This window comes from Myxine glutinosa, chromosome 3 (genome assembly GCF_964187855.1).
Source record: "Myxine glutinosa chromosome 3, kmMyxGlut1.1, whole genome shotgun sequence".
Classification (NCBI taxonomy): domain Eukaryota; kingdom Metazoa; phylum Chordata; class Myxini; order Myxiniformes; family Myxinidae; genus Myxine; species Myxine glutinosa.
The window spans coordinates 85,639,216-85,662,537 of NC_136263.1; the positions used below are offsets into that span (position 1 = coordinate 85,639,216).

The 23,322-nt window shown below is 44.9% G+C and overlaps 1 protein-coding gene across 1 annotated transcript in view; it reads left to right on the forward strand.

Moving 5' to 3' along the window:
* The first annotated feature begins 2,406 nt into the window (after nucleotides 1–2,406).
* ATP5PF (ATP synthase peripheral stalk subunit F6) overlaps nucleotides 2,407–23,322 on the forward strand; it is a 32,946-nt gene continuing 12,030 nt past the window's right edge. The window contains exons 1-2 of the mRNA XM_068110540.2: nucleotides 2,407–2,468; nucleotides 7,681–7,852. Of these exons, the coding sequence (XP_067966641.1) occupies nucleotides 7,683–7,852 (170 nt within the window). The 5' untranslated portion in view covers nucleotides 2,407–2,468; nucleotides 7,681–7,682. The remainder of the gene's footprint in view (nucleotides 2,469–7,680; nucleotides 7,853–23,322) is intronic.

Here is a 23,322-nt window from a genome sequence, read left to right on the forward strand (position 1 = left end):
TTGCCCTTCCTTTTTAACCGTTACCCATTTTCTTTTGAACATCTGGTTTATCTCATTCTCTCCCCTTCCTCCCTCTCTCTATCACCTCTTCTCTCCACCCCAATCCTCAATCTCCATCATTTCACAGTATGTCTCTTACCTACAGCTCTCACCACAACAACAACAATGTTTTTAATCTCAAACTCCTCTTTCCGCCTTGTTTTAATTCAGGCTCTCCACTTTCTTCAGGCGTTTGATCTGTTCTCATTCTGCCAACTTTTTCCAATTGTCATCTAAAACTCTCATTAAGGCTCAATCCTCAAATCAAAATTTTTACTACACAGGAAACAGATAGACAAAAAAACCTCAAAAACCCCAGAATTTTGTTGTTGACTTTGTAATTACTTCCAAGCATTCAATCATCCAATTCATCCACGCCTTCATCACCTCCCGTCTGGACTACTGCAATAGCCTCCTCTATGGTTCACCCTCAACAATCACCAATAAACTCCAATACATTCAGAACTCCGCTGCCCGTCTACTCACCCATTCCCGGACCCTTGACCACATCACCCCCGTCCTTTACAAGCTTCACTGGCTCCCCATCTCCCAGAGAATCCAGTACAAAATCCTCCTCTTGACCTACAAAGCCCTCCATAACCTGGCCCCATCCTACCTGGCTGACCTCCTCTCCAGACACACTCCCACCCGCAACCTCTGCTCTGCTGGTACCAACCTCCTGACCCCCCCCCCCCCCCATCCGGACCAAATTCAGATCCTGGGGGGACAGGGCCTTCTCCATCGCTGCTCACACCCTCTGGAACTCACTACCTCACACCATCAGAGACTCCTCCTCACTCACCACATTCAAAACATCACTCAAGACCCACCTGTTCAGCACTGCATTCAACATTTAACCCACAGCATTTAACCGCTGACTATCACTTCTCCTTCTCCCTCCTTTTGCTTTAAATATTTCCGTATTGATTCTTGTCTTTTTGCAATTGTTGTTTTCATGTTTTGTTATGCATTATGTTTTGCACTCTGTCAAAGCGCCTTTGGGCTTCATGAAAAGCGCTATACAAAATAAATGAATTATTATTATTATTAATCATGTTCACACTGGCTGTCATGCAATTTGTACAACTAATCAAATGAATAGAATACAATTTAGTACAAATAATATTCATCAATGACAAATGATATTCACCTGAAACACATTCCACGAAAAAAAATAATTTTAAACCCAAAAAATAAAAAGAATGTCTGAACAGTATTCGATGGTAAGAAGAATCATATACAACTAGCCGAAACCCGTGGAACATCCACGGAAGGGAGGATGTGGTGTATGGATAGAGTGTACCATTATGGATGGCATAGGGGATTGGCTCGTCCGAGTAAGAGTTAGGAAGCAAGATGAGAATGAAGAGTGCGTATATGAACAACGATCGCCGACACCGGCACAAATGCATGCTCTGGATTGTCCACTCAGTGGACGGCTTGCTTTCGCCTTTGCCTGTCCAATCAGCGGACGGCTTGCTTCGCCTTCGCCCAGCAGACGCCAATACGATGGAGTCGTAAGATGGCGTCATATCGGCAGTTAATCGGATGCTTTTGGGCCCCAACGTCGGCTAATTCAGATTTTTCGAGTATGGCTGTACGTGATAAACAAAGAGTGCGGTTCGTAGATCGTAAATCCATTAGTGCCGTGGGCATCGGGTCACTGGGTGCGGCGTAAAAGGGATAACAAAGTCGAGTCCTTACGCTATTATTATATAGATATTCGATTGTTGGTTTGAAGGTGTTGAAGTATTGGTATTGAAGCTATCATTGGCTTCGCTTTGTGATCAAGTATCATTGACAACTGGTGAAGTGTCTGAACCCTAATGGAGGAAATGCATCTGCATCTCATTTAAATATGATCAAATGACATAATGTCATGAAATGCAACATTCTTTGAAAAAGGGTCGACCACACACATGCACAATGCTACACATGTTATTAATATGAAAGGTTGTGGCAGCTGTTCATGATTCTTCTCAATGTATGGATGTAATGTATCAATGTATCAAACCGGAAGTAACCAAAAGTTGCGTCTACCCATAATTCATTTATCCCAGGAGATAAAACATACAAACGATAACACATAACACTTTAACATATAAATATATATTGTTATTGTATTATTACATATTATAATCCTGCTAAAGTTTTATTTTTAGTTTTCTACAAAGAATATTAATAACTATATTGCATGACAATCTGAGGTGTATATCCGTATTTCTCTAGCTCGACATCTTCCTTTTCTCGACATTTTTATACAATTTTATTGCATTCTGTAACTAATTTATCGTGAAAGTGTAAAACCAAATTTGTATCATATAACAGTTTCGTTGCTTAACTACAATTTTAAAGTGAAGACCAGGAAGTAAATATAGAGCAGGTTAAGTATTTCCGGTGTTTTGACCTCCACGGATCTTCTAGTTCTAGTGAGTTATGAGGTTTTTGCGTAAAGCGGTGAATGTGTACGTCAAAATCACTTGTAGCAACATGAAGTTTGTTTGTGCTAATGAATGATGATGCTAATTAATAATTTGTACATGTCGTGTGTTGGGTTTTGTATTTATTGATGCGACCTGCGTTCGGAGAGCACGTTTTCATTCTGTAATCGGAGACCAGTTTTTCGATTATTTTCACACCTTTAGCTTCCTGATCCGTCATAAGTACGGATTTAATATTTTACAAATTCCTGATACGGATTTAATATTTTACAGAACGTTTATCCGACGATGTAGACTGATTTCGTGCACTTTTCAAATCTTGGTCACCTTTGCTGTGCGAGGGTGGGGTGGAAGTAAAAGGTGCAGGGACTCTGTCCTCATCTCGCTCTTCTCCCACTGAAAAAGAGGACGTGGGGATAATATGATAGAGGATGTTGGGGAAAGAGAATTGAAATTGTGAGGCGGTCCTAAGGTTAAGGGAAGGTCAGCTTCCTGCCTTATTACTATTAGCTATTGGCAGCATCAGCAACATGAGCACTGAAGGTTAAGACTACTATCAAATATAATTCCCAGGTGTATTTCCTCTTTCCCCTCCTTGACTTCTGCCTTGAACCATCTGACATAGAGTATGTGTATCTGATTCTTCCTCCCATAGAGGACTACTTTACATTTCTCTTCATTGAACAGTAATTGCTACTTTCTAGACTCTAGAGTATCTGAACCATTCATACAGTAACAGCATCCACATCTCTTTGAAGGGCTTCAGCATCATCCTGACAGTCAGCAACTATGTATAGCTCGGTGTCATCGGCAAAGAGCTTCGGATTTGCATCGATATCCTATGGAAGATCGTTGATGAAGAGGATGAACAATACTGGTCCCGGTGCACTTCCTTGTGGAATGCCGCTCAGAACATCCACACTGTGTGTTAACTGTCCCCTCACTTCCACATTTTATGATCGTCCAGTCAAGTACTCCTCTATCCAATTTAGTGGACATCCCTCAATTCCATATGACTCAGGCTTCCGAAGAAGGAGCTGGTGTAGCACACTGTCGAAGGCCTTTCAATTATCTAAGTGTCTGCAGTCAATATTGTGTCCCTGGTCAAGATCTCTTGTCCATTCCTCAAGAACCTCCAGTAGTTGGGTTGCAGTAGATCTTCCATGGTGAAATCCATGCTGCTCTGTACTTGGTAAATAGTTTTTGTCCATGTATTCCATCAAGGCTTTTCTAATGATCTTCTCCATAAACTTTCACACCATGGAGTTCAGGATAACTGGTTTGTCGTTAGCTGGATTAGACTCCTCACACTTCTTGAAAATTTGCACGACAGTAGCTTTCCATGACTTTGGTATACCTCCCTCCCTCCCTCAATAGTTTGGTGAAGATCATCCAAAGAGGTTCACAAATTTCTTGATGGGTTTCTCATAGAACACGTGAGTGCATCCCATCTGGCCCTGGAGACTTGTTAATGTCCATGTGTGCAAGAAGGCAATCTTTGTCTTTTGAAGTAGTTTTAGTTATGATGCTGTGTTTTTCTACAAGACATCGGCTCATGGAAGAGCTATGACACAGAACAGATCAGGACACATCATAACAAAGGGGAAATAACAACAATAGCAGGGAGGAGGTAGATGGGAGTGGACAAACAAGGGATACAGCTAATGATGAGGGGTAAGGGAGAACACAAGGGGTGGACAAGATGGATACAGAAGCAATGTTTTGGGGGTTGTGGGGGTTGTTTAACGAGTGTAGAAAAGATCATCATGGTTTTGGTTTATTTTTACTTTTATGTTGCAGGCTCCAGTTGAAGACGGACTATATAGTCCTAATCGAGGCCAGGCCTTAAATAAACGAACTGCATTGATAGAAAAGTGAAGAAAGAAGGAATAGTCTGAAGAGTTTTTGAGGAAGTAAAAACAGCTGTCTTGAAGACCAGGAGGGAAGAGTGAGATTGAAGAGTGTGTGACAGGTGGTTCCACTGGCTGGAAAAAGAGGAATAAATGAGTGATGGTGAGCAGTGGTTCAGGATTTACGCAGTTTCACCAGGAGACGATGGTTTGTTAACTCCATGCGTGGGAGGTACAGCAGATACGTAGGAGGGACAGAGCATGAAGACTGTGCACTAACAGAACGGAGGTGGAGGAACACAGAGAGATCACCGACCTGTTGGCAATGGCAAAGTGATAGGCCCATGGATGATGTGCAGGGACCGGAACTTCACCTTCTCAAGGAACGAAGGATAGGAGGTTGGGCGCTAGCCCAAAGCAGAGAGCTACGCTGCATTTTGATACCTACAAATACCTTGCAGATGCAGAGGTACCAAGGAAGGACTTGACTCAGCAGCTGAGAGCCAGTCTTCGCTTCGCTTTGCAAAGCAGCTTGAAAATGTTTCCTGTCGAGGATAGATTGTTCCTGATGGTAGCATCTAGGAGCTGTTAAGGGCTTTCAATATCTACAGTGATTGAGGAACAAATTGTATAACTGAGTTATTTGACTTCTGGGGTCTTTCAGGGTAAGGTCAGAATGTTATAATGTGAGACGCTTGTCTGAGTTGAATTACATCGGCTACCTACCCGACCAATTCCTGATATGCTCGTGGTGTGATGAGAAGCATTTTATCAGATGTAGAACTATTTGACATAAGATAGATCGTAGTTTTCCAGAAAGTTGGAGAGGTCGGTTCTGTGTAAAAGGAATGGCAGAATGAGGAGAATACTCTATCCAACACATATCCTGAGGGTATCATATGCCTAGCCTCCATTGGTAGGGCACATGAGATTGTTCTATGAAGCATTGTTTGCATGTATGTAGGAAATTTGCCAGCAAGGGATATAACCAACCTTGCCATCAGCAGATGGTTGTGAGTATGCTGAGGATGCCAAGTTTTAAAACCCTGAGATGTACTGGGTCACAGTTGTGACCTTGTATTTGTGGTGCAGAGCTTCCATCCATTGCTGAGAGAGAAGTAGCATATCGAGAGCAGAATGACCAAGACAAAGACTAAACCGATGCTCTTTTGGAAAAACAGTATATGAGCGATTTTGAGATTCCGTAACCTTACTATTGAAAGGAACGTATACTGGGCTGTGGTTAAGTAGCTCAGTTTTCTTGTTGTGGATGGGGTAGAGTTTGCTACTTTATAGATAGAAAGTAGCCATCCATTCCAGGTGTATGTACCTATTGAAAAGGAGAGATAGCGGTGATTCTAGTTCTGTGGAGCATTATTGTAGAACTTGAGCATTGATTCTGTGTGGGCCATTTGTAGAGGCGATGATTTCAAGGCTGGCCAATAACGTCTCAATATTGTCAGGGGTAACACTTATGTCCATGTGGCATCGTAAAGGAGGTTGCTGAGCAGGTACAGAAGGAAAGGCTGGAGATTCTCTCTTTGGAGCCATATAGGGAGTTTATAAACTTACCTTGTTATAAGCATTTAATCTACTGTGCTACCATCTGCAGTGAGAGAGGGGATGGAAGTAGAACACACAAACTTACCATTGACAATCTTGAGAAGACACCACCAGAGCCTGCAGGAGGAAAAATGGCGGGAGGCAGCTTTGCTTTCAGATATGTCGGACGATTACTTATTTCGTCATATAAATCGGAGTGCTTTTGAGCTTACGGTGACATCTCGGGGATTGTGATTCAAATTGAGCTAAAGACAACAGTTTTTTAAGATTTGGATGGTGATTGATTTGTATTGAGAAACATGGGCTGAAAATGAGCATGGAGAAGACGGAGGTGATGTGGGTTGGGCAGCAGAGAAAATAAATTATCAGTTTAGAGGGGAAGGAAATAGGGTTGAGTATCTTGGTGGAACAGTGACCAGGGATGATAAGTCGGAGGCAGAGGTGTGGAGGAGGATTCAGGTGGGTGTAAAAGCATGGAGGAGGGTGGCGGGAGTAATGGCAGAGAGAAAGATTTCGAGGAGATTGAAAGGAAAGGTTCTGATGTTGTACGTTACGCCGGCATACCTTCACGGTCTGGAGACAATGGCACTGGCAGATAGACACCAACAGATGCTGCAGGTTTGCAAGGATTGTGGGAGTGAGGAGGGTGGATAGGAGGAGAATGGATGAACTGAGGGAGGACTATTATCCACGTTTGTGGATGAGCTTGATGCGGAGATTGGTGAAATGCCGGCTGAGATGGGCTGGACATTTGGTGCGGATGGAAGAAGAGAGATAATGGCAAAGACAGCGGATAGGTTGAGGGAACAAGGTCGGAGGATAAGAGGTAGACTACGGTTGAGATGGGGGGGATTGTGCAATATATCAGTAAGGTGTTTGGAGAGTGAATAGAGTTGGCTGAGCACAGAGGAGTGTATCGTGAGCAAGGCAGGGCAGGAGCTTGGTACCATCGGACCTCACCCCTTATAAAGGGAAAAGGAGGAGAACAACAACAATTCTAAGTTCTGGAAACAGAGATAGTCCCAGAAAAACTACCATGCCATTATTGGATTGCCAGTAATAAAATCCCATCCTACTGATTGATGATCACTGGGGAGGGTAACCTACCTAGAATGCTTTGTCTGGTCTATTATCCACGTGATACCAGTCTTCACAATAAATAACAATGCCCTCAGGGCATCTTGTGATGGACATTAAAATGCTATTGATGAAAATCGATTTCGAAGATGTCAGAAATAGTTTTAAAATGTAGGATAAAGCAAAAATAATTGCAGAATAAATTTTTCAACAGAATTTACAGTGATTGGACCAGGAGTCACAGCTTTGGAGTGGAGTGGAGTGCTGGGACGGTAATAAGGCAGGGGTGTTTTATTTGGGTGGTCAATGCAGAAACCGTAAATAGGTGTAGACTGGAATTGGATAGGTGTCTCAAAGCATTGGGGATAGAAGGGTGCATCGCTATTGTTCGGACCGGTCGGGAGCTCAGGTACGTATCGGTGATTTTGTACATGTATTGTGTTTGTGATTTTGATGTTTTAGCTTCTGCACTTGCTCTCTACTGTTCTCCTATCAATCCTACTCTTCCGACCCCTCTCTTAGTAAAATAAAGAAAATCGTTTTACAATATTCATGGGGTGTGTGTATATAGCACTGAGTCATGATGGGCTGAATGGCCTTCCTTGCACTTCCTTGTGAATATGAATCAAAGAAAAGAAGACATAAAATGAAAATACAATTCCCAGTATCCCTTTAAAATGTAACCATTCCTTTGGTATGTGCACACACAGCAATGGCTCTGAATGCTGCTTGGAAAGGCTTCTCCCCACTAAGATCTACACTGGCTGTGATCCTGCAACGCAACTTTGGCCTCACAGCTGTGGCACTGAACAAGATCAAAGAGTTGGATCCCATACAAAAGCTCTTCATGGATAAAATCCAAGAATATAGCAGGAAGAGCAAGTGAGAGTTTAGTTTATTTGACACTTATATATAGCTTATATATTTAGTTTATATATAGCCATCTTGTAAAGCCAATAAGATTCGTTTATTTACTTATTATTTTAAGCGGTGAAGCCGCGTCAATATTTGGCTATGTCCTTCCTTCGATCAGTCTGTCAAAAATGAAGAAGAACCTTTCGAACCCACTGTGTTTAATTCTAAAGGAATCTAAAGGGTAATTCCACAGGATGGTCGAGGGTAATTCTATAGGGTAATTCTAGAGGGTAATTCTAGAGGGTAATTCTAGAGGGTGATTCTAATGGGTGATTCTAAAGGGTAATTTTTTTTTGGTTCTAAAGTGTAATTTTGTTTTGGCTCTAAAGGGTAATTATAATGGGTTTTAAAGGGTGATTCTAAAAGGTTCTAAAGGGTAATTCTAAATGGTTTCGTTCACGGGTGCATTCTTTTTTTTTTCCTCTCCCATTTTTTGATTAGTCTCAGTTGGCCAGGGCATACTTTCTACAATATTGTGTTCTTGCATTTTTCACTGTATAATTCTGTAGTGTGACTACCATCCGGTGAACACAGTAGGGTGACACAGATGACCAAAAGAGCTTAACATTCTGAGGCGTTCAATTCAATGGTGGACCTTCATTACACGTGAGGGAAAGTGAGATGACGAACTTAACTGGACGGCTCCACCCGACGTCTTCGCACCTCGATAAATTAACTCAAACGACACGGAATTAAAATGAACAAAAATACCGGATTTATTTTTTAAAATTCCGGTCACAAAATAATGTACGATAAAACTATATTCCTAATTGGAGCCCTATCACACAGACCCAAATACAGACAAGGGATAAAACAACTGAAAAATAAATGTGTAGTTTGTGGCACTTTGCTCCAATCGGCTCTTGAATGTCGTCAAGAATCGTCAAAACCCCCTCGCGTCCTTGGCGAAAAAATGCGTTTGTTGGCGTGAACTAGGCCTTGCTGCGTGTCTGCTCACTCCTGGCTTCGTCGAGAGCGCAGCGTGCAGGCAGCACCCATCCACTCGTCATTCTTGCTTGGGAAACCGCAGTTCTCGTTCCGCAATTCCTCCTCCTCACGATCACTATCAAGATGTCGGAACACGACCGTTCATGATGAATCTTCCTTGCGCAAGAGCCAATAAGCGACCGTTCGCTATGGGATCCAGAACGAGAAGGGAAAATGTCCGCCGTTACACCTATTTTGTACTTGAGGCTCTGATGTCATCCCATGACGTCTCCGTCTCCGCTCCTATCAGCGAGTCTCATCTTAGCAGTCTCTGTGCCAATCAAATCACTGCTCTTTGCGGCGTGGCTTCACTGTCCTTTTGTGCCTCTGCGCTCACCAAGTCGGTGTTATCAGCAATAGTGCTTGATGCCTGGTTTCCGGTTGGTTTTTAATTAGTGTGGTTAATGGCCAATTTCTTACTAGGTGTCTGTTGTGCGGTGTCATAAGGAACACACCCAGAGGCAATTACATACAGGGGATTAATTTACCCATAATCCCTCGGTAATTAATGAACCCCACCCTTCTCGTAGGGACGAAGATACACTTACACGACATCCGGTCTAAACGAATTTACTACTTATGATACATCGAGGTTTCTTCTTCTTCATGACAATCAGAACGCACTAATCTATACACTCTACCTCAGCGGTTCACAACCCGGGGGTCGTTTGGGGTTTTCCTGGGGTCATGAAGGGGTCCAAAATAACATATCAATTTGTTGAGCCCATTTTTAGGAACCTAACAAAGGTACATACTACACACAGTATTTTGTTCGCGTATGCGCGTACGTCACGACCCCCAGGTTAAGAACCGCTGCTCTACCTGGACTAAGGTATTGCCTACCCCTACAAACATAACAATACATTTCTCTTATACTGTGTACATTACACAAAAATCTGCCAAGCTGCTGGTATAAACTACTTGCTATTTATAAGGCAGTTTCTTTTATGATCAGTGGCCGCTAAAGGGTTGAACTATAGCTTCTTCTTCTTCTTTAGTATGCAACACCAGGCTGTTTGGTCGCATCATTGGCTGTGGGTCGGGCTGTGCCGCTGATAACTATACTGGAAATAGTTCTTATTGAATGTGCATGTTGGCCATTATTTTATTTTAAACAAAGTAATTTTATGACTTGTGGCTCTTCCACATTTTTGAATGTTGAAGAGAATATCAATATCCAACTAGAAAGCATCTGTAAATGCAAAGCTTGTCCACATCTGATTTCTATTTGGACTTCTTCCATATGCTAAACATGGCAAAAACAGCAAAAAAAAAATCCAAAAAAATTGACGATTTTAGGCAACCATGATCTTTTGATCTCAAAAGCAATCGGCTTCATAACCCAATATGCAAACACTGCTAAAATTTCAAGTCAATCGGATAAAAATTGGCGATTTCTTTTTTACAACATCGGCCTTTGACCTTTTTGGTCGAAAAAAAGGAAAGAAAAACAATCGTCTTATAGCGTTTGATTGGTGAACTAATTCTGTGACCCAATATGCAAATTCGTAAAATTTCAAATTAATCGGATGAAAATTGATTATTGTATGTGATGCTGATCTTTTGCGACAAATTATATTAACTTGTCTTCTCCATGTTCTCATAATAAAGCTTTGATGAAAATCTTATGGCAAAGCACAAATGTTAAAAAAAAGTTATGGCCTGGACAGGCACACAGAAGTGATTGCCAAACCCCATCTCCCGCTGCGTGCGGTATGGGCTAATAAATGTGTCAGACTGTATGCTTATAGTTTAACAGCCCACCAGAGTGAAATGTTTTACCCATCGGCTAAAAGCATACTCTGAGGAAGAAGCCTGAAATTACCTAGTCAGTTGAAGGCTGTTTCTCAGTTTGGGATTTTGAGTTTGTAAGGCCATCATTCTATGAGCATTAATGGCTTGTTTTAACAAGATGTTGATATTTAAATATGTTAGAATACTTGCACGGCACTCGGTAAAGCGCATAACCCCGCCACGCTGAAGAGTTTACGTTTTTAGCCCACTGATCTGCATCTGCATCTGCATCTGTACCTGAACCAAAATCGAATTAGCTTGTTTTTGTCACCTACCCAACTAATCCACCAAGTTGCTATATCTCGTTTTTGGCTCTACCTCCCAATGGTGAGGAAACGCTAAAATAAAAAAAACGAACTGATCCAAATTCAGATCTTCACCAAAGTTGAATCGATTCTTCCTTGTTACACACCCAACCTGTCCACCAAGTTTTGTCTTGATCCTTCCGCAAACTTTTGAGATCTGTTCACAGACAAACAGACAGGGGTGAAAACATAACATCCATCCACCTTCAGTGGCGGAGGTAAAGACGTGGCACCAGCCCATATGGGAGAGCAGTACTCAATTTAGCTATGGACAAAGGCTTTGTTGGGTGCGAGTGATTATGCTTTTTTCAAGTGAAAAATTCTTTTTTGGCAGCCCCGAAGAGGGAGTTGCCAATAGTGATGCATGTAAGTTAGGGAGACAGAACCTTCTTCCACTGGTTGTCCATGGAAAAATAGGTGTGTTAATTTGACAATAGTTTCATAGTGACAGGGTGAAAGTGAGAGCTTTGCCAGGGTTGAAAGAGGTGTTTTATTTGGGAGACCAGCATCTATTAAATTCCAAGCCAACAGAAAGTGAGGCATCAGATATGCTGTCTGTCTGTCAATGAAAACAGAAGGATGTTTAACCCAGCAGGAGGTCATTGGGCCTATCATGTCTGCACAACATCAACACATTAATCTACTATACACAAAGAATTAAGTTAAGCACCCCCCCCGTTTTTTTACAACCTCGCACATTACAAGTTTGTTGTCGTCAAAACAGTGTAATATACCCATGATATTGCTATATTTTCTGGAGAAGTGATATTATGGTCACATAAAAACATAACAATCATGCCGTTTTCAATATTTTATTCTGAATAATTTAAGGTGAAAATTTTTGGGAATTTTAGGCATATTTTCACCTCAATTTAAGTATGGAGCTATAGGTCCATCACGGACAGTGTGGATGACGTTTATGTTTTCTAACGTACAGTCATTGTTCTGAGAAGACCTCTAGCGATCTTTGCGTCAATAACGTGTGTAGGACCCACGTGATCGGATCACTGACTCAACCCTACGTCTCATAGACCCTGTAAGCCGTCGTATGCGTTGCTGTGGCAGGTTGAACCCCCTCGAGCACGTTTGGGACATGTTGGGACGACAAATTGCGAAGATGGTCCCTCCAATAACCAATCTGGATGAATTGGAACGTGCATTACATCGGGAATGGAACAACCTGCCACAGCAACGCATACGACGGCTTACAGGGTCTATGAGACGTAGGGTTGAGTCAGTGATCCGATCACGTGGGTCCTACACACGTTATTGACGCAAAGATCGCTAGAGGTCTTCTCAGAACAATGACTGTACGTTAGAAAACATAAACGTCATCCACACTGTCCGTGATGGACCTATAGCTCCATACTTAAATTGAGGTGAAAATATGCCTAAAATTCCCAAAAAATTTCACCTTAAATTATTCAGAATAAAATATTGAAAACGGCATGATTGTTATGTTTTTATGTGACCATAATATCACTTCTCCAGAAAATATAGCAATATCATGGGTATATTACACTGTTTTGACGACAACAAACTTGTAATGTGCGAGGTTGTAAAAAAACGGGGGGGGTGCTTAACTTAATTCTTTGTGTATATATAAGAGAGTCAGTGCGGATCAGACTCGGCAACGGTTGCTCGAGTGAGATGTGCATGGAAGAAGTTTCGGGAACTGAGTGGCGTGCTGATGAGGAGGAGAGTGTCGCTGAAGCTGAAGGGAAAGGTGTATGCTGCATGTGTGAGAGGTGTTATGATTTATGGGAGCGAGACATGGGTAATGAACGTAGAGCAGCAACGAAGGCTGGAAAGGGTGGAAATGCGAATGGTTCGATGGATGTGCGGAGTATCGTTGAGAGAGAGGAGGACAAATGATGAATTGCGAAAGATGATGGGAATATTGCCTGTGATTGATGCTGTGAAGAGGAACAGGTTGAGATGGTTTGGTCATGTATTGAGGAAGGATGAAAGTGACTGGTTGAGAAGAGTGATGGAAGTTAATGTAGAAGGAAGTAGAGGACGGGGAAGACCGAGAAAGACTTGGCTAAAGATGGTGGAAGAAGAAATGCGGGCAAGGGGGTTAACAAGGAGAGATGCAGAAAATAGGGCAAAATGGAGAAGATTGTCATGGGGACCGCAAGGCTAACCCCCGCTCTAGCAGGGAAAATTGCCTTAAAATGCATGTTGTTGTTGTTGTTGTTGTATAAGAGAGGCGTTGGTCTGTGTGTGTCGCCATTTTTCTCAGAGATGGCTGAACGGAGCTTAGTCAAACTTTCAGAGGTTCATCAGTGAGATGAAAACTTTTTGAAATAACAAAATTTCAGATTTTTTTGGATTTAAAAAAAATCGCTCTGTAGTGGCTAAGCCTTTTTGTTTACTGACAGTTATATACAAGTACACATTCATATAAATAAATACAAAGCAATCACCAGACATTTGAACACAAATAATAAAAAAATTCTGGAAGCGGTAAAAGTTGGTAGTAAGGCTTCTTCTTCTTCCTGAATATCATCATACTTAACTCAGAAACGTGAGGCACATTCACCAGCATGTATTCAACAAAAAGGTAAAATGATGATTCGACATTTGTGATGGATTCTGATTTGGATGTAATTGCTTTTCCATTATATTTTGCCTAATTTGTTTATTTTTCGCTTGAGCATGCTGGGTACTCCAGCTGTAAACACTTGTATACTTCACTCGGGGTACAAATACAAATACAACTCTGTCTGGGGGAGTAACATAAGCTATGTGGCCGCGGCCTCATTCGGGGGTGTGTGAGACCGGGGGAGAGGCGTAAATTCTCTATGTAAATGTGTACCGTGTAGCACCACCCGGTGATGGTGGCAGAGGGTATTACAATTTACTTTTTTACCTGTGCAACACTGAGGTTATGAAGCATTCTTTGCATGGGTAAATTTTTCCTCCTCCGTCCCTCCCCCCACCCCTCCCTCAAAACGGAGGGGCCTGCCAGAGCCACCTCCCTCCAGAGCCCTATATACACAGAGTTTGGCCAACTCCGTTTCAGTTTTTAGCGATCACGTGACAACAGGCGCCATTTTAAATCCCTAAAGTGACGAAACAATGAATGAAACTCGGGAACATGAAAATATACCCATCTCTAATAGCAGAAAGTTGCATGCACGCATAGACTTAATATGTAACTCGATGCATGCACGCTTGAGTGCACGTGTGCGTGCACTTGACCTAGGGCTCCAACATGGCGCCTATTACCGAGTTGGCCAAACTCTGTGTATAAAGGGCTTTGCCTCCCCCCCCTCAAGATGTATATGTGGTATATCTTTCCCCTCACCTCCCCCTTCCATCCCCCCACTCGCTTCCTCCCCCCCTTCCCCACCCCCCCATCCTAATGCCTCCTCCCCCTCCCCCCCCACCCATCCCCGGCAACGCCGGGTACTCCTGCTAGTCAAATATGTACACCGTATCCCTGCGCATCGTAAGAGGCGACCAAGGGTTGGCGTCAGGAAGGGCATCCGGCCATAAAAATATTGCCTCAAAACAGGGAACCATGATTGTCATGGGACCCTCAAGGCTAACCCCCGCTCCAGCGGGGAAAGTGGCCTTAAAACGATCATTCATTCATTCATTGACTTAATTGATATAGAGTGGTTTGTAGGGCAGAGCCCTACTTTGCTTTGATCTCTCCACAGCATCAAAGTTTGAGTGTTTTCCCGTTCGTTTCTTTGTCAAATTTCCGCTGCGTATTTTGTTGTGTATGTGTTATTGTGTGTTTCTATTTGGTTTTGGTTTTGTAGTTGTTGCAAATTTGTGTGTAATTAGTCGTTTCTTTGTCCGCGCCTCGTGCGGCCTCCTCGTCTCGACTTGTGCCCCGCCCCCTATATTCTCGTTTGTTCTTTCACCTCTGCTCCTGCTTTCTCAAATCCACGTTCTCACTTAGAGACTTTTCCCAGATTGTTTTCATGGTTTTGTTTAAATATTTATTTAAATATGTTTAAACCGCAGCGGTGATCCCCACCCCCCCCCCCCCCCCACCCAGGATTTCCATGTTTTAAACGTTTCCCAGTGTGTACCCTGGATAAGAATAGGTACGCCGTATCCCTGCGTGTGTCGTAGGAGGCGACTAAGAGGGTTGGCGTCAGGAAGGGCATCCGGCCATAAAAAAAAAAACAAACAAAAAAAAAACATTGCCTCAAAAAAGAGAACCATGACAATTACAACTACATGTGGGCAGGGTACAGCCCGAAGTGGAGATCGGTTTCTGAGGTTTGGGACATGGAATGTAGGGACAATGACAGGGAGATCAGGAGAAGTGGTGGAAGTATTGGTCAGAAGAAGAGTGGACATATGTTGTGTGCAAGAGACGAGATGGAAGGGAAGTGGTGTGAGAATGGTGAAGGGTAGGCAGGGACAGAAATACAAGTTTGTGTGGCAAGGGTGCCTGGAGGGCGTGAATGGTGTTGGTGTCCTGTTTTCTGAGGAGTTTGTAGACAGTGTGGTGAGTGTGACTAGAGTGAGTGATAGGTTGATGATGGTGAAAATGATGATTGGAAAGCTCTTGGTGAACGTCATCTCGGGATATGCTCCGCAGGTTGGTCGGAGCGATGAAGAGAAGGACAAGTTCTGGTGTGCGATAGAGAAGCTGATGGAAAACGTGAAAGATGAGGAAGTTGTTGTGGTAGGAGGAGACCTAAATGGACACGTGGGAAGGAGTATGGATGGTTTTGAAGGAGTTCATGGGGGTTACGGATATGGTGTGAGAAATGGAGAAGGTGAAAGGATTTTGGAGTTTGCTGATGGAGCTGATTTGTTGATTTGTAATACTCAGTTCCAGAAAGAGGATAATAAGCTTGTTACATACGCGTCAGGTGGGTCGACGACAACCGTTGACTACCTGATGGTGCGTAGGCGAGATAGGGGGCACCTCCGAGACACAAAGGTGATCCCGGGGGAGGAGGCTGTTTCACAGCACCACTTGGTTGTCTGCGACGTAAGGGTGAAAGGTGCGAGGAGAGCTCGGCGGGTGAAGTACCAACCGAGAATGAAGGTGTGGAGGTTGAAAGAGGTGACAGTAAGGGAGGCATTAAAAGAGAGGCTGAGTAGGGTCGAGGATGATGTGGTTGAGCTTGAAAGTGGTTGGATGTCAATGAAAGCTAGTCTGTTGGGAGCCGTTGGTGAGGTATGTGGATGGACAAAAGGACCACCGAGGCACTCGGAAACATGGTGGTGGGATGATGAAGTTGGAAAGACGATTGACGAGAAGAGGAAGAAGTTCAAGGAGTGGCAGAAGGCGAAGGGTACGGGAGCAGAAACAGCAGAGCATGAAAGTTATAAGGCAGCCAGGAAGGCTGCAAAGAAAGAGGTAGCAAAGGCGCAGGAGGCATGTAGGAAAATGTTCGGAGAACGCTTGGATTCGGAAGAGGGTCAGAGAGCGGTATTCAGGATTGCAAAGCAGATAGCGAAAGAGAGGTGTGATGTGATGGGGGTGAGCTGCTTGAAGGATGAAGTGGGACAAATCGTTGTCGACCCAGATGGAATTAAAGGAAGATGGAAAAGATATATGGAAATGCTGTTGAATACAGAGAATGAATGGGATGGCAACATAGAGAGTAAGCCAGTTTTAGGACCGGCAGAGAAGATAACTGAGAAGGAAGTTGAGGAAGCGATAAAAGCAATGAAGGGTAGAAAAGCGGGAGGGCCGACGGGAGTTGTGGGAGATATGTTGAAGGCAGCAGGAAGTTGGGGTGTGAAGAGAATGACAGAGATCTGTAATCTGGTGGTGAAAGAAGGCCGCATTCCAGTGGATTGGGAACTGAGTACCCTCGTCCCTCTATACAAGGGGAAAGGTGACCCTCTGGAGTGTGGCTCGTACCGAGCGATAAAGTTATTGGAGCATGGAATGAAGGTATTGGAAAGGGTGTTGGAGAGGAGGATAAGGAAGAAAGTGAAGATCGACGAAATGCAGTTTGGATTTATGCCAGGAAGAGGAACGACAGACGCGCTTTTCATTGTGAGGCAGTTGCAGGAGAAGTACATGGAGAAGAGGAAGAAGTTGTTTCTTGGGTTTGTTGATCTGGAGAAAGCATTCAATCGGGTTCCACGCAAAGTATTGACATGGGCATTGAGGAAGTTAGGAGTGGAGGAATGGTTGATCAGAGTAGTGATGGCAATGTACAAAAGAGCACGCACAGCTGTAAGGACGAAGGACGGGAACAGTGGTGAGTTTGAGGTGAAGGTGGGAGTGCATCAGGGGTCGGTACTAAGTCGACTACTATTTGTAGCTGTGATGGAGGTGCTGGCTCAGAACGTAAAGGAGGGTTTACCGTGGGAGTTGTTGTATGCAGATGATCTGGTGTTGATTGCGGAAAGTATGGATGGACTGAAGGAAAAGATGAACACGTGGAAGGAATGTATGGAGACAAAAGGTCTGAAGGTGAATATCGGAAAGACGAAGGTGATGGCAAGTGGTAAAGCATGTGGTGAGGTGGAAAGAACTGGGAAGTGGCCCTGTGCTGTGTGTAGGAAGGGTGTCGGAGTGAACTCCATTCAGTGTACAATGTGCGCTGAGTGGGTTCATCAAAAATGTAGTGGTCTGAGAGGGTCATTAACCAGTGTGGCAGCTACATTCAAATGTAAGGTGTGCACAGAGGGAGCTGCAGATGGAGGAAATGTTGAGTTGGATCTTGGAGATGGCGTGAAGCTGGAAGGTGTGAAAACATTTTGCTACCTCGGAGACATGCTGAATGGAGAAGGTGGATCAGACTCGGCAACGGTTGCTCGAGTGAGATGTGCATGGAAGAAGTTTCGGGAATTGAGTGGCGTGCTGATGATGAGGGGAGTGTCGTTGAAGCTGAAGGGAAAGGTGTATGCTGCATGTGTGAGAAGTGTTATGATTTATGGGAGCGAGACATGGGTAATGAACGTAGAGCAGCAACGAAGGTTGGAAAGGGTGGAAATGCGAATGGTTCGACGGATGTGCGGAGTATCGTTGAGAGAGAGGAAGACAAATGATAAATTGCGAAAGATGATGGGAATAGAGCCTGTGATTGATGCTGTGAAGAGGAACAGGTTGAGATGGTTTGGTCATGTGTTGAGGAAGGATGAAAGTGACTGGTTGAGAAGAGTGATGGAAATGAATGTAGAAGGAAGTAGAAGACGGGGAAGACCGAGAAAGACTTGGCTAAAGATGGTGGAAGAAGAAATGCGGGCAAGGGGGTTAACAAGGAGAGATGCAGAAAATAGGGCAAAATGGAGAAGATTGTCATGGGGACCGCAAGGCTAACCCCCGCTCTAGCAGGGAAAATGGCCTTTAAAATGCATGTTGTGTTGTTGTTGTTGTAGGGCAGAGCAATGGAGAGAACTGTGGAGCAGGCCCAGGGGCATCATCAAAGTGAGAGGAGAATATATACACACTACATTTTATTATTTTATGTTAAAAAAACATTGGGGGCGTTTCGTGGGATGAAGACTATTGTAGTGCGAGGAATAAAAAAAACAAAAAAACATCAACAGCGCACATTCAACCTTTGATGAGACCATCTCATAGACATCATAATCACTACACATGTAGGATGAAAATTCATCCCAGATGTAACACCGTAATGACTTCCCAGATGTAACGCCGCAATTATGTCCCATATGTAATGTCGTCCCAGATGTAACGCCGTAATGATGTCCCAGATGTAATGTCGTCCCAGACGTAATGCCGTAATGATGTCCCAGAAGTAATGCCGCAATGACTTCCCAGATGTAACACCGTAATGATGTCCCAGACGTAATGCCGCAATGGTGTCCCAGAAGTAATGGCTTAATGACTTCCCAGATGTAACGCCGTAATGAATGTCCCAGATGTAATGTCGTCCCAGACGCAATGCCGTAATGGTGTCCCAGAAGTAATGCCGTAATGACTTCCCAGATGTAACGCCGTAATGAATGTCCCAGATGTAATGTCGTCCCAGACGTAATGGTGTCCCAGAAGTAATTCCGCAATGACTTCCCAGATGTAACGCCGTAATGATGTCCCAGATGTAATGTCGTCCCAGACGTAATGCCATAATGATGTCCCAGAAGTAATGCCGCAATGATTTTTTTTTGATTTTTTTTTTTGTATACTGAATTGAGGCTCGTGGAAGAGCTAACATTTATTTCACAAACAAATCAACCAGACAAACAAAATATATAAAAAGAGGGAGCGGAAGACAAGATAGGGAGAGAAGGGGAAGCACACAAACATAACAGTTGAGAGCAGGGAGATGTGTGGGAGGGAGAGGACTTGGGGGGAGAAGGGGTGGGAAGGGGGGGGGTGGAAGAAGTAGAAAACACCAGGACACCAAGGACTTCCAGGGCAGAAGTTGGTATTTCAAAAAAGTGGATTTGGGGTGAAATTAGCGGGGGTAGAAAAGACCAAGGTTTTGGAAGGGGGAAGAAAAGAGATGGTGGTGAACAGCTGTTTTAAAGACCTGGAGGGTGGAGTGGGATTGAAGAGAGTGAGGGAGTTTGTTCCAGAGGTGGGAGAAAAGAGGAATGAAGGAGTGAAGGTGAGCAGAGAGTCTTGATTTTGGCAGTTTAACCAGAAGAGGGTTGCAGGCAGATCTTGTGCGACCTGTAGGAATATTTGGGGGACAGAGCCCAGAGAGAGCTAGGGGGGCAAGGCCAGAGAGGAGTCGGTAGAAGACGGAAAGACCACCAACCTGCCTGCGGTGAGTGAGTGAGAGGCCCTTGGAGTTAGCTTCATCGCGGGAGATTCCAATGATTCTGAATGCTTTGGTTTCAACAGCGTGAAGACGAGCTAGGTGTGAGGCAGGAGCACCAGCCCAGAGGGGAGAGCAGTATTCCATTGAGCTGCGGATGAAAGCCTTGTATGTGGTGAGGAGCTCAGGTGTGCCAAGGAAGGACTTCGCACGACGGAGGATGCCCAGTCGGCGACTGGCTTTGGAGGCCAGATTTGAAATGTGGTTTTCCCAGGAAAGATCATGGCAGATAGTGAGACCCAAAAGCTTGAGTGACAGAACTTCTTGGAAAGGATTATTCAGAAAGTGGATGGGAGGGTTGTCCAGTCGGTCTTTTCAGAGAGACATCGTAAGAGTGTGAGATTTGTCAGGATTGAAAGACATGTTCCACTTGTTTACACAGTCTGTGATTTTGTCCAGGTCTGCAGAGAGTGAGGAGGCTGCAGACTGCCGATCTGAGGGATGAGGAATGGAGCGACAGAGAGTAGAGTCATCAGCAAAGAGATAGAGAGGATTTTCAAGAGAGTCAGAGAGATCATGGTGAAGACCAGAAAAAGCACAGGGCCCAGAACACTGCCTTGGGGAACTCCAGCCTGAACAGGAAGAGGAGATGAGAGAAACCCATTCAAGGCCACACGTTGACTACGACTAGAGAGGAAGTCCACCAGCCATGCGTGGAGATTTCCATGGATACCAAAGGAGGAGAGTTTGGTGAGCAGAGTGGGGTGCCAGACCGTATCGAAGGCACGTGATATGTCAAGGGAGACGGCTCTAATTTCCTGTTTGGCATTGAGGACCTCCATCCATTGTTGAGAAAGCAGAAGCAGCATGTCCAGAATAGAGTGACCAGGTCTGAAACCAAATTGATGATCAGAGATCAAGCCATTGGAGAAGAGGAAAGATTTCATACCTGAAGCAATGATGGATTCCATGACTTTGCTGATAATTGGGAGAAGGCTGATTGGTCTGTAGTTGCCAGGATCTGTTTTTGCACCTTTTTTGTGCAAAGCGGTGATGTTGGCTGATTTCCAAGCAGATGGCAGATGACCTTGAGCAAAAGAGAGGGTGAAGAGAACAGAGAGAGGGAGTGAAAGAGCGGAAGAACAGGATTTTAGGACCCATGGGCTGATGCCGTCAGGTCCAGTTGCAGAATCAGAGTCGAGGGTTGACAGAAACTTTTCCACCTTGTCAGGAGGAAAGGACACAGAGTCCAGGAGCAGCTGGGTCCGACTGGGTATGGTGTGTACAGAGAGCTTTGGGTTAGGGACACAAGATTTAGAGGCAAACACAGAGTTAAGGCATTCAGCTTTTTCACGTGCGGAGTCAGCCGTGTAGCCGTTTGAGGTGAGGGAGGGGATGGAGGGGGAACAAACACCAGAAACAGATTTGACCAGACGCCACCAGGATTTGGAAGAGGGAGACAGATGAGAGAGTTCGGTCTTGAGAACGGAGAGATATTGTTTCCTGGCTCTCCTGAGGGTTGACACACACTTGTTTCGGGCTTGGTGAAAGGAAATGAGATTTCCTTCCATTGGATTTGCTTTCCAGGAGACGAAAGCAAGTTGTTTCTGGGCAACAGCCTCACCACAAGATTCCATGTACCATGGATGGGAGGAAGGGTATGACAACTGAAGACGATATGGGATCAATCTGTGCATGAGAGAGAGCAATTTACTTTGGAAGAATTCCCAGGATGAGTTGATGTCAGAGGCGGTAGAGATGGGAGACCAGTCCAGATGATTGATGGCTGCTTGAAGACCGTGCCAGTTGGCCTGAGTGAAATGCCAGACTCGTCGACGCTGAGGAGGCTCTCTGAGAATGGTCAGAGAGATGTCCACTTTAACAAGCACATGATCAGATGAGCCGATTGGAGCAGAAGAAGAGCAGCAGACATTTTCAGGGAAGTTAGTCATAACCAAGTCCAGAAGAGAAGATGCTCCGTTGACTGAGATCCGGGTCGGGAAATTGACAGATTGTGTCAGTCCCAGTGAGTCGCAGAAGTCCTTTGCTGAAGAGCCATGGCTGGTGAGAGAGGTACCCACACCCAGCCAACTGGCATGGTGACAATTGAAATCACCACAGATGAGGAAGAGAGAGTTGGGATGGGTAGATAGAAGTTGGTCCATATTATCAGACAGCGAGATGTAGATTTATTGTAGAGATGTAGAGTTTTTTTTATAAAGATAGCAACCCCACCTCCAGGACGAGGCTCAGGTCTATCATACCGGAGGAGGGAGTAACCTGGGAGAGATACCAAGGAATCAGAGACATCATGAAGGAGCAAAGTTTCTGTTAAGCAGATCACGTCTGGTTTGTCAGAAGCAACCTGTATGGAGAGATCAGTCAAGTTTGAGAGAAGGCCCCGGATGTTTGAGGTCCACACCGTTAATGAAGAGGAAGGGGGAGCATCGGATACAGAACGGGGGGGGGGGGGGGGGTAGGGTGAGATGTGGAAGAGGAGGGAAGAGGTGGGGAGAGCTGTTGAAGGTGTGTCAGAGATTTCAGAATAGCTTGGAGAAAGGGAAGAATGGGGCGGACAAAAGGTTTGATGGTAATTGGGTGAGGCACAGTGAGGCGAGGAGGGGAAGAGCGAGGCAGAAGGTTGGGGGAGATGAAGGTGAAAGTTGGAACGGGGAAGAAGCGGGGAGGATGCTTTGAGGAGGAGGGGTGAGAGGGGAGTCTAGGAGGGGAGGAGCGAGGGAGAGTCTCGGAGGGGAGGGGTGTGGGGGGAGTTTAGGAGGGAAGGAGCAAGGTGGGAGATTTGAAAGGGATGGTTTATGGGGGAGATTTGGAGGGGAGGGGCAAGGGGGAAGATTTGAAAGAGATGGGTGATGGAGAAGATTTGGTGGGGAGGGGCAAGGGGGTAGATTTGGAGGGGAGGGGTGATGGGGAAGTTTTGGAGGGGAGGGGTGATGGGGAAGTTTTGAAGGGAAGGGGTGATTGGGAAGATTTGGAGGGGAGGGGCAAGGGGTGAAGATTTGAAAGGGATGGGTGATGGGGAAGATTTGGAGGGGAGGGGCAAGGGGGAATATTTGAAAGAGATGGGTGATGGGGAAGATTTGGAGGGGAGGGGCAAGTGGGTAGATTTGGAGGGGAGGGGTGATGGGGAAGTTTTGGAGGGGAAGGGTGATGGGGAAGTTTTGGAGGGGAGGGGTGATGGGGAAGTTTTGGAGGGAAGGGGTGATGGGGAAGATTTGGAGGGGAGGGGTAAGGGGGAAGATTTGAAAGGGATGGGTGATGGGGAAGATTTGGAGGGGAGGGGCAAGGGGGAATATTTTAAAGAGATGGGTGATGGGGAAGATTTGGAGGGGAGGGTGCAAGGGGGTAGATTTGGAGGGGAGGGGTGATGGGGAAGTTTTGGAGGGAAGGGGTGATGGGGAAGATTTGGAGGGGAGGGGTGATGGGGAAGATTTGGAGGGGAGGGGTAAGGGGGAAGATTTGAAAGGGATGGGTGATGGGGAAGATTTGGAGGGGAGGGGCAAGGGGGAATATTTGAAAGAGATGGGTGATGGGGAAGATTTGGAGGGGAGGGTGCAAGGGGGTAGATTTGGAGGGGAGGGGTGATGGGGAAGTTTTAGAGGGGAGGGGTGAGATTGGATTTTGAAAAGTGTACGATTAATGGGAAACATCATTCCTCCTCAAA